Source organism: Geotrypetes seraphini, chromosome 9, assembly GCF_902459505.1.
Source record: "Geotrypetes seraphini chromosome 9, aGeoSer1.1, whole genome shotgun sequence".
Lineage (NCBI taxonomy): Eukaryota > Metazoa > Chordata > Amphibia > Gymnophiona > Dermophiidae > Geotrypetes > Geotrypetes seraphini.
This window is the reverse complement of record NC_047092.1, coordinates 176394665-176406924: the sequence shown is the minus strand read 5'-3', so window position 1 is coordinate 176406924 and position 12260 is coordinate 176394665. Positions and strand designations below refer to the sequence as shown.

At 44.9% G+C, this 12260-nt stretch overlaps 1 protein-coding gene across 4 annotated transcripts in view; it reads left to right on the top strand.

Moving 5' to 3' along the window:
* CCDC39 (coiled-coil domain containing 39) overlaps positions 1-12260 on the top strand; it is a 187398-nt gene that overhangs the window by 45490 nt on the left and 129648 nt on the right. For all 4 annotated transcript variants that reach the window (XM_033958862.1, XM_033958863.1, XM_033958864.1 and 1 more), the window contains exon 2: positions 10682-10801. In XM_033958862.1, the coding sequence (XP_033814753.1) occupies positions 10709-10801 (93 nt within the window). In that variant the 5' untranslated portion in view covers positions 10682-10708. The remainder of the gene's footprint in view (positions 1-10681; positions 10802-12260) is intronic.

The window sequence follows — 12260 nt, the reverse complement described above, 5'->3', positions numbered from 1 at the left end:
TAAACGGGTCAACTGAGCCAACCCTTGTCTGTAGCTGAGGGCCGAGCCCTGGCGCTTCTCGGGTGAAGACTGAGCAGAAGTATTCATTTAATAGTTGGGCTTTTTCCGAATCCTTTTCCACATAGTCTCCGTCTGGTTTCCTAAGACGTACAATCCCGCCTGAGTTTTTTCTTCTATCACTGATGTACCTGAAGAAGGATTTATCTCCCTTCTGGATGTTCTTTGCTAGAGACTCCTCCATGAGGAATTTAGCCTCCCTGACTGCTGTTTTGACGGCTTTTGATTTGGCCAGGTAGTCTGCTCTAGAGTCCTGCTTCCCTGATTGTTTGTAAGAGATGAATGCTTTTTTCTTCTCCTTGATCAGGTCTGAGATCTCCGCAGTAAACCACTGTGGCTTATTGTTCCTTCGCTGTTTACTTACTGATTTTACATAGCGGTTTGTTGCTTCTTGTATGGTTGCTTTCAAAGTCGACCACATGTCTTCCACGTTATCGGTTTCTTCTTGGCTTTGTAGCGCCTGGTGAACGAAGTCTCCCATTTCTTTGAAATTTGTGTCCTTGAATTTGAGGACTTTGGTTAGTGTAGTAGATTTAGTGAAACCTTTCCTGATATTGAACCATACCATGTTGTGGTCACTGGAGGCCAATGTGTCGCCCACCGAGACCTCTGTGACACTTTCTCCATTGGTAAGTATCAGGTCCAGTATTGCCTGATCCCTTGTCGGTTCCAACACCAGTTGCCTGAGGCTTGCTCCTTTCATAGAGTTTAATAGCCTCCTGCTGCTGCCGGAAGCAGAGGTAAGTGTAACCCAATCCACATCAGGCATGTTGAAGTCACCTAGCAATACTGTGTCCCCACGCAAGGTGATATTTTCTATATCTTCGATTATTTCCATATCCAGGTCATCCTGTTGTCTTGGGGGTCTGTAAATTACACCCAGATACAAGCATTTGTCCTTCCCTCTGGCCAAATTAACCCAAAGGGATTCCCCAGTATACTGGACATCTGAGATTCTCGTGACCTTAATGTCATCTTTAGTATATAATGCTACACCCCCTCCCTTCCTACCCTCTCTGTCCCGGCGAAGCAAGTTGTAACCCGGTATGACCATGTCCCACCCGTGGGAGTCTGTGAGCCAGGTTTCGGATATCGCCACCACATCCAGGTCGGCATTCCTTATTTCTGTTTCCAATTCCAGGATCTTGTTTCCTAAACTGTGTGCATTGACGTACATAGCCCTCCATGTTATATTTTTGTTATGTCTCAGTGGGGATATTCCTGTTTGAGCTATTTGAACACCTTTAGCATTGTTTGTGTTATTTGTGCTTTCCTGAGGCTCAGAACCACAATGTGTACTCCCCATATACCCAGAACTACAGTGTGTACTCCCCCTAGACCCGGAATTACAATGTGACCCATAAATATGATGTGACCCTACTCCCGACTCAAAAGTGTGTGCACTCACCCCTGACCCAGAATTTCGGTGTCTACTTTCCTCAGCCTCATAAATGTATTGGCATTTTAGTTCGCCTGGTATGTTGTTTGTGCCTGTACCCTCCCCCGACTTACCTAGTTTAAAGCCCTGTGGAGTAGGCAGGCTAGGCGGTGTCCAAGGACATTCTTCCCTCTTCTGGTTAGGTGTAGCCCGTCGTGTCCCTGTAGTCCTTGCAATCTCATCTTAAGTTTCTCACTTGGAAGGTGATCTTTTTACTTGCGCTCACGTCCGCTCGTCGGATTAGTGAGTTGCAGGCTTTGGTTGCGGACCCGCCTTTTACTGTGTTCCATCATGACAAGGTGGTTCTTCGCACCCATCCAAAGTTTTTACCTAAGGTTGTGTCTGATTTCCACCTCAATCAGTCCATCGTTCTTCCGGTGTTCTTCCCGAAGCCCCACTCTCATCCTGGGGAGGCGGCGCTTCACACGCTTGACTGTAAGAGGGCGTTGGCTTTTTATCTTCAATGCACTATGTCTCATCGGAAGGTTCCTCAATTGTTTTTGTCCTTTGACCCTAATCGGTTGGGACGTCCTGTTTCCAAGCGCACTTTGTCCAACTGGGTGGCTGCTTGTATTTCCTTTTGCTACTCTCATGCTGGTCTCACGCTGCATGGTCGGGTTACGGGACATAAAGTCCGAGCGATGGCAGCTTCTGTCGCTTTCCTCCGGTCTACTCTGGTGGAGGACATCTGCAAGGCTGCCACTTGGTCTTCGGTTCATACTTTCACCTCCCACTACTGTCTGGATACGTTGTCCAGAAGTGACGGCCGGTTTGGCCAGTCGGTTTTGCGTAATCTGTTTTCCTAAATTGCCATCCTCCCACCTGCCCTTTTTTGGTTGGCTTGGAGGTCACCCACATGTGAGAATATCATGCCTGCTTGTCCTGGGATAAAGCACAGTTACTTACCGTAACAGGTGTTATCCAGGGACAGCAGGCATATATTCTCACAACCCGCCCTCCTCCCCGGGGATGGCTTCTTTGCTGGCTATGGAACTGAGGACCACGAGGTGGGGATGCGCCCTCTAGTGGGCAAGAAGGCATGTACATGCATGGTGCAGCATAGCAAACTTGAAACTTCAATCAAGTTTGCTTGAAAAGCTGTCCGCGCTGGGGCTCCGTAGATGACGTCACCCACATGTGAGATTATATGCCTGCTGTCCCTGGATAACACCTGTTACGGTAAGTAACTGTGCTATCAGGGGTTTCAAACTCGCAGCCTGCCAGGTACTATTTTGAGGCCCTCAGTATGTTTATCCTAATCACAAAAGTGAAACAATTTCTTGATCATATGTCTCTTTAGATATAAATAACAATATTATTATTAAGACGTAACCAAAAGGAAAGATTTTTAAACTATAAAGAATTTTACCTCATGCAAAATTGTCATTTCTTTAATAAGACATTCTGAGGCCCTCCAAGTACCTACAAATCCAAAATGTGGCCCTGCAAAGGGTTTGAGTTTGAGAGTAGACCACTGAACTAGATGGAAATTTAAGAGAACATTGACAAACTCAGCTCTGTGCAAGGGCATTTATTTATTTTGCCTGTTTAGTCCATTATAAGATTTGAGGCAGGACTTGAGAGTATTGCAGTGACATGCACTTTGACTGTTGTGTTTTGTCAGGTTCATTGTTTTTATTTGTTCATTTTATTGGGAAGGGGTAAAAACGCGGATCTCAGGGACTTTTGCCGCGAGGTCCGTGTCACTTTTAGTCTCAGCATGGGGGAGGGGGGAGAAGCATTAGGGTCCGTCAGAGCTAAAATGTCATGGAGGTCTGTCAGAGCCATAACCTAAGCTAAGACTAAAATTGGCACGGACCTCATGGCAAAAGTTTTGCCACTTTTAGTCTCAGCATGGGGGAGGGGGGAGAAGCATGAGGGTCCATCAGAGCTAAAGTGTCATGGAGGTCTGTCAGAGCCATGATTCATGCTGTGGCAAAACTTTATTATTTCACAAGTTAAGAAAGTAGTCTAGAGCAGTGTTCTTCAACCTTTTTACACCTATGGACCGGCGGAAATAAAATAATTATTTCGTGGACCGGCAAACTACTAAGACTGAAATTTTTTTTAAAAAACCATCGCCGCCCCGTCCCCGCGAGCTCGGTCCCACAAACAATCTGATCCCATCCACACAAGCCTCAAATAGTTATAATTTTATATTGAACATATTTTATTAAAGTATAAAAAGAAACAATATTCTATACAATTGTCATTTTATAAATACAAATAATACAGGGCAAAGATCAACAAAACCCCTGTCTCCCCTCCCCTTCACATACATCCCCTCTACTATCAAGAAAACTGAATAAGCCAAATTATTACAGAATGCTACACAAATATCAAGTAACAGAATACCACAGTCACACATGACAGGAATGGTGTTAGGGGAGTGGAACTAGGGCAACTGCCCCCTGGTCAGAGAGAGCCCTAAGCCAGCTGGAAGCTAAAGAAGCACTGCCTGGGCTTTGCACTCCCCAATTATGTCTAGCAAGATACATATTTCAAATCTGATATATTTGAATCACAAGATAGAAATTAAATTATTTTTTTCTACCTTTTGTCGTCTCTGGTTTCTGCTTTCATTGCCTTTTCACTCTCTTCCAGCCAGTGTCTGCCCTAAGAACATAAGAATTGCCACTGCTGGGTCAGACCAGAGGTCCATCATGACCAGCAGTCCGCTCACGCGGCAGCCCTCTGGTCTAAGACCAGCACCCTAACCTCCGTGCCCTACCAGCGCACGTTCTTGTTCAGCAGGAACTTGTCTAACTTTGTCTTGAATCCTTGGAGGGTGTTTTCCCCTATAACAGCCTCTGGAACAGCATTCCAGCTTTCTACCACAGAACTTCCTTACGTTTGTACGGAATCTATCCCCTTTCAACTTTAGAGAGTGCCCTCTCGTTTTCCCTGCCTTGCAGAGGGTGAACAACCTGTCCTTAGCTACTAAGTCTATTCCCTTCAGTACCTTGAATGTTTCTATCATGTCCCCTCTCAATCTCCTCTGCTCAAGGGAGAAGAGGCCCAGTTCCTCTAATCTTTCGCTGTACGGCAACTCCTCCAGCCCCTTAACCATTTTAGTCACTCTTCTCTGGATCCTTTCGAGTAGTACCTTGTCCTTCTTCAAGTACCAGTGCTCCAGGTGAGGGTGTACCATGGCCCGGTACAGCAGCATGATATCCTTCTCTGTCTCTTCAGTCCAGCATCTGCCCCTTCCATTCACTGTCTGTCTTTCCCTGCCATCTCTCCTCCTGCCCCCCCCCACCCCCCAATTTGGTCTGGCATCCATCATCTTCCTTCTGTTCCCCTCATGGTCTGGCATCTCTATCCTTCCTTCCCCCCTGTGGTTTTTAGCATATCTCTCTTCTCATTTCCTCCACTCAGATCTGATATCATTCTCTGCTCTCTCTTCCCTTTTCTTCTCTGGTCTTCCTTCTCTATTTTCTGCCTCCATCTAAATTAAATTCTTTCTTACTATTTAGTCCCGTTTCCCTCTTTTCACTGTGTCTACGCACAGCTTGTCACCCCTTTCCCTCACCCCTCCATTATCTTACTATTTTCTTTCCCCTTTATTTATCTCCTCCTTCCATCCAGTATGTGTTCTTTCCCCACTTCCATTCAGCATCTGCTCTCCCCTCTCAACTGACATCCATCTGCCTTCTGCTCTCTCTCCCTTCTTCTCACTTCCATCATCTGTCCCCTTCTCTCTCTCTCTCATCTCCTCCATTCCATCGTCTGCCCCTTCTCTCTCTCTCTCTTCCCCCCCCAACTTCCATCATCTGCCCCCCTTCCCCTCATCTTTGTGGATCACTTTCTTTCCCCTGAGGGTGGCTCATGTCACAGGGGAAGCTTTGGCCGAGCAGAACTGCTTGATTGACAGTGGAACTTACTTGATTGATGTCGATGCTGGAGCCCGTTGCCGTTTGAAGGAGAAAAAAAAAGGTGGAAAAAAGGGACCTGCAAAGGCGAGAGGAAGGGAAACCCCCAGGACAGCTGCTCTTTGCCCTCCTTCAGCGGCCCAAGAGTCCAGACCAACAGCGGCAGCTCTGTGTACTTCTAACTTCGGCACAGAGCTGCCCCTAATCAATAGTTTAGCGCGGTTTCATGAGGCAGCCTCGGGGCCTTTGATAGCCGGCCCGCTTCGATGATGCGATGTGGGCCGGCCTAGCAAAGGCCCCGAGGCTGCCTTATGAAACCGCGCTAAACTATTGATTAGGGGCAGCTCTGTGCCGAAGTTAAAAGCATACAGAGCTGCCGCTGCTGGTCTGGAGGTGCGGAGACAAGGCAGGAGGCAAACGCGGTGGAAGGCAGGAGTCCCGGCGAAGGCAGGAGTCCCGGCACAGCGACTGCAACAGGAAGTTGCAAGTCAGCTGACGCCGGCCTTTCGTTGCGGCGGGGACCGAATCCTTTGCGGACCGGCAAGATTTTGTTTGCGGACCGGCACCGGTCCGCGGACCGGCGGTTGAAGAACTGTGGTCTAGAGCAGTGTTCTTCAACCACCGGTCCATGGACCGGTGCCGGTCCACAGAAATTTCCTGCTAGTCCACAGGGCCAGCACGTGCATCAGGCCCAAAACAGTGTTCTTCAACTGCCGGTTCACGGAGCTATCGATGCGGCGTTATCTTCAAGCCAGCTCCCTCTTCCTAACTGATTCAGTGCACAAAGCCACGGGCAGTGGCTCCTATGGGCATCCTGCACCTGAAACGGAAGCCCTTTGACGTTGCAACGTCAGAGGGAAGGCTTCCAGATGAGGCACGGGACTTGCAAGGTGCAATTAGTACTATTATGGGGGCGGGGTCTGGGGTGGAGATTGGGTAGAGATGGGCAGGGTCCAGCCCACGACTTAGCCCAGTGTTCTTCAACCGCCGGTCCACAGAATAATTCTTTTATTTTTGCTGGTCCATAGGTGTAAAAAGGTTGAAAAACACTGGTCTAGAGGTTAGAGCAGCTGTCTTGGGCTCTGCTGATCTGGGTCCAAGACTGGGTTGAACCAAGCAAAAATAAATTTTCCTGCCACAGCCCTGGGTAAAATGCAGACCTCCCTTAGCTGAAGTGTTTCCTCAAATTAATTATTATTAACTAGTGTTTAAGCCCGTTACATTAACGGGTGCTAGAATATATGGCTGTCTGTCTTTCTTTCTTTATGTCTCTCTCCCTGCTCCTGTTTCTTTCTTCCTTTCTTTCTGTCTTTCTCCCTCCTGCAATTTTTTTCTCTCTCTCCCTGGCACCCTTTGCCTGTCTGTCTTTATTTCTGTGTCTCTCTGGTCCCCTGTCTGTCTTTATTTCTGTCTGTCTCTCTCCCTAGCCTCCTTTGTCTGTCTGTATTTCTTTCTGTGTCTCCCCCCCCCCACTTTCCTTTGCAGAAGCAGCAGTGCTATTTCCCTTCCCCTCCAGATCCCTGTGAAGTAGTAGCAGCATTTCCCCCCACCCCCCCCATTCCCTTCTCTCCCCCCCCCCACTTTCCTTTGCAGAAGCAGCAGCGGTATTTCTCTTTCCCTCCAGGTCCTTGCTGAAGCAGTAGCAGCATTTTCCCCCACCCCCCATTCCCTTCTCTCCCCCCCACTTTATTTTGCAGAAGCAGCTGTGATATTTCCCTTCCCCTCCAGATCTCTGAGAAGTAGTAGCAGCATTTTCCCCCACCCCCCCCCCATTCCCTTCTCTCCCCTACCACCACTTTCCTTTGCAGAAGCAGCAGCGGTTTTCCCTTCCCCTCCAGGTCCCTGCTGAGTAGTAGAAACATTTTCCCCCACCCCCCATTCCCTTCTTACCTTGAGCTGCCCTGCTCCGTTCGGCCCCTCCCCCTTCCCTTCCCGTGTGCTGGCCTGCTGCGGCTGGAGGTTTTTTTCGGCGACTCCTCCTGTTAAAATTCCCCCCCTCCCGCAACAGCTCCTGTTCAAAGCGGCCTGCTGAGGTTCGCGGCCGCTGTAACGAACCTCGCAGGCCGCTCTCCAACTCGGTAGCATGTTCCCTCTGACGCGATTGCGTCAGAGGGAACGTGCTACCATGTGGAGAGCGGCCTGCGAGGTTCGTTACAGCGGCCGCGAACCTCAGCAGGCCGCTTTGAACAGGAGCGGTAGCGGCTGTTGCAGGAGGATGGGGGGGGGGGGGGAATTCGTGAGCGGCGGCAGGACCATGAGGCGGGATTGAGTTTTTCGGCTTACCCTATCTGGGGAAACCGCCGTGCCAATTTCAAAGCAGCTGCTTTTAACATAGGCGTAGCTGAACTGTACCTGATGGAGGAAGGGAAGGAACGGTGGGGCAAATTTCGTCAACGGCAGTCCTTGTGCGGTTCGAGAGAGGGGGGGGTGGAGTCGGCGACTTGCAGCTTCGCGTGCCTCCCACCCCCCCTTCCCTCCGGCTCCGCCGCCGATAGTCTCCACCTGCATTGCCCCTGGCGCAGCACTCACCGGCCCGTCGGGCGGGGAACGGAGGAACAGGTTCAGGGCTGCCAGGGGGGGAGGATTGAGTCCGGCTGAGACTGGCAGGAAGAGGAAGGCGGAGCAGATGAGCCGGCACCGAAAAAAACTTTAAAGAGCCAGCCAGACCGTGAGTGCAAGCTGTTGTAAGTTTGCATGTGCACTCTTGCCGGCCACGGACATACGGATCACGGAAGCACGCGGATTAGACTGCGCATGCGCCGCCTACGGTTTTATTATATAGATAAGACTGTCAGCACAGATCCATGGGGTCAGAAATGGCAACAGTTACAGTGGTGGAATGAGGGGCTAAAACGTGGACCTGCAGACATGAAATCTGAAACCTTGGCTGTCAGTAAATTAAGATTTTTAAGGATGTGCAGTTGAGATCTGTGATGTCTATGTTTTACCCCATCCCATTTTATTATGTATAATAATAATTTATTTTCTTATATCCACCCAACCAGAAGTTCTGGGTGGTTCATCACAACAAGAGAACTGAGGCATATTAGTGAAGATGCAGGATATAGTAGAAGTCAGTAGAATACAATGCTATACAATACATTACTATACTATAACACAACCAACACACTCCACAAGGGTCTCAAATCAATAACCGTTCTTCCCAAGGTAGCGTATATTTAACCACCCTGATATGCCCTCATGCATACATGATATGCCCTCATGCATACATATTTTAATCACTGCTCTTCAGGATCCTCAGCGGCACCACTTAGGGCTCAATACCATCTCATTGCCCCAAGCTTTACGTGTCAAAGTCTTCATCGGGTCCTATCTTAACTTAATTCAATCACTTATTGTTTTTATGCTTTTGTTTTTATAGTTTTTATATATATTTATTTCAATATTTTTTTAAAAAGCTATACTTAGCTTTTATCATGTGGTCTCTGGCCCAGGGATTGTCATACCGACATGTTTCGCTATGGACTAGCTTTATCAAGGATAATCCCCTAGGGAAACAACAAAAGTTCACATTAAAAAATATATAAATTATTATAGCTCTCTAAGTGCCCCATATTCATTTACATAAGTCACAAAAACAGCCTTCCATTTCTTACCATATATTAAAACGCCAGCAAACACGACCACTCTACCTATAGAGATGGCGGCGGCGTTCATTACAATACATTACAATACAATACATTACAACATGATACAATGCGGAAGGATTCAAAGTAAAATCATCGCACAAATTTGCCAAACTGATTTTCTAAACATAGTAAGATTGGGAGTAGGCAATCAGAGGACACATCCAAGAGTTCATTCTCCCTGCTTGAAAGGCTAGAGTAGAAAACTTTTAAAACGGCAGGCTTTCAGAGTAGGGTACATGAACATGCCCGAGTTTCTTGTGTTCTTGCTTGATGTGAATAGTTCTAATTGGGAGGATAAGTATGATGGTAGTAATCCGAAGAGTGCTTTATAACAAATGCAGCTGAATTTAAAAATGACTCTAGCTTCATAAGGGAGCCAATGGGGTTGCATGTAAAAAGAGCTTATAGGGCCAAACTTTTTCTGTTGGCCTAAGATTTAGTACTGAAATTCTATTTTCCAGTTGAAGTTTTGATGGGGTTTTTTAAGTGAAGCAGTTTATTATTTTGTCCTGTAGGCATAATTAACTGCAGCAAAGCATGCTCTGAACAGCCAAAACGATGAACTCAACTAGTCTTCAATATCAGACAACTACAGGAAGAAACTTTGTTTATGTTTTGTCTATATTTGATTTTATTATGTATGTTCTCTTGTGAACCACCAAGAACTTTGGATTCTGCAGTATAGAAATATATAAATAAATTAATATTGTAGCCCCACAAAATGTTGAACCTGCTGTACACTTTCTCTATGTGAAGCTGAATATTCATATTACGATATGGAAATCAATTAAACATCACCACTGTTTCTTACCATAAATCCAGCCTGAAGAAGGCACTTAATAAAATTAATTATATCTGATTAAGAGTTGGTAAAGGGGTAACAACAGGACAAGGCCAGCCATGGCAAATGGGGCACAGGTCAGTACCACACACTAGCAGTCGTGACTGTTGATAATGCAGTGGCAATTAACATGATCTCAGGAAGTGGTATTAACTGTGGCCATGCTATTGGCCTGTCTGGTAGCATGATAGCACTCTCGATTGCAGAGTTGGATAGGACACCCTCTTCAGTGGCATCCTGCAATCTTTCTGTTTGGGACAAAATTACCTAACTTAACTTGGTCTGACAGGCCTGCCATGCAGCTTGCCTGAATTTGGCTAAACACTGGAAGAAACATAGAAACATGATGGCAAAGGCCAAATGGCCCATCCAATCTGACCATCCGCAGTAACCATCGTTAACCTCTTGGATTACAAAATTATTGTTTATATGCGACATGGAGTGATTGGTTGCGTTTCATAATCCCTCATTTGTCCTTTACCCTTGACAGGAAGGATCAACGAGAACATTGTCTATGTACCTAACTTCTTCACCCTCTGTCCCAGAGCCATGAAATCACTTTTGATATGTTGAGTATGATGCCTAGCAATATCATTTGGGCAACATGGATGAGCAGCTGCATTAGGGACATTAATTATGTTTTGTTTCTATGGAATATAATTGTGAAAGCTGTGCAGGTAGTTTGTTTTTCAGTTATTTTTATTTCAAGTGAATTATCACAAATAAAATTACTACAGTATGAGAACAGTTCTTTTTCAACAAGCTATTACACAAAAAGTAGTGAGTATGGTGTTAACAAAATGTAAATAATTTTGATTTGCAGCTTAAAAATAAACAAGAAGAAAAGACAATGCTGCAGAATCAGCTGACTGACTTTGTGGATCGAATTCAAGCTATGGCAGAGCATATGAAGAATGTCAGACAGGAATTAGCATATACGCAGGTAAATTACAGCTGTGGAGCAAGAGAAGGTTCTGATAAGACGCAAATTCAAGGAATAAACTGAAAATACTAAAAAAATGCTCCATTTCTTTAGCAACTCTCCAGACCAGCATAGGTTATCTTACAAGCAGGTTTTATCTCATCATGATCATCAGGTGGAGACTGAAACAAAACTCTGGAATAGTACATAATAGGTGTCTCTCCCTATTCCTATCAGTCTTCTTTCAGTCTCCAGCAGGTGTGAGTGAGCTGTACCCATTTCCCTTGGTAGGGCTGTTGGAATTTGTTTAGGGATCCCAGTCCCCGTTTTTGTGCTGGATTGAGCTTGGGTGGGCCCTGTTTTGGGGTCCGTCTGACCTTGGGGGTGTCACACCCGGTGGGTCTCATGCTGGGTCCCTCCCCCCTTTTCCTCCACCTCCCCAACATTTTTGTAGAGGTGCCTCAGCAGTAAGCTTGTCCCTAGTTCAGGAAACAAGTGTTTTTCTTAAATAATGGAAACAAGTGTTTGTCTTAAATTTTTATACAAATATAGAACATATCACAGGTATAACAAATAAAATATATCGAAACTAAATTTTGTTAAATGCTCAGAAACCAAACCCTCTTATGTAATCATGCAAGAGTTATTAGGAACCATCATTGCATATCAGTGCTCCTGAAACTGCCCGACCATTTCAGTCACAATAAAAAATATTTATATATTATAGATATACAGTATAAAAGCTATCAAAGAACTGTATCAGCACCACAACTTTGGAATTCATTACCATTACAGTTAAGAGATGAAAATAACTTAAGCGATTTTAAAAAGAATTTAAAATGCTTTTTATTCAAGGATGCCTTTAACTTATAAATTTCTTCTGAGCTCTCCCTCATTCTTTCTTCTTCTTTTCCATGCTTTTTTTTCTTAAATCTTTTTTATGTTGATATCTTTTTTATTATTGTATAAATTTATTAGCTCATTATATATTTGTTATGTAAATTCTCCCATTTTTTTTTTTTTTTTTTTTAAAGTTCTTTATTCATTTTAAATTTCTTACATCAAGTGATAAATATATAATACATATAATTTTCAATATACACTTGAATATCCATCAATATATATTTTAATACAAACATATATAAAAACCCCTTTTGCAATAAATTATAAATCATCTGTTATTATAATATTGTACCCACCCTAACCCCTATTATATGATCTATCATTGTGCTATGATATCTGATCTTTAGAAAAAAGAGCCAATGGTCCCCAGATTTTATTAAATTTTTTAATATAACCATGTTGTAACGCTATTGCTTTTTCCATCTTATATATATGGCAAATAGAATTCCACCAAAAAGTGAAATTTAATTTTGTATGATCTTTCCAGTTTTGAGTAATTTGTTGTATGGCGACCCCTGTTAATATCAATAAAAGTTTATTATTGTTTGCTGATATTGGACTCTGTGTTCTCATTGCT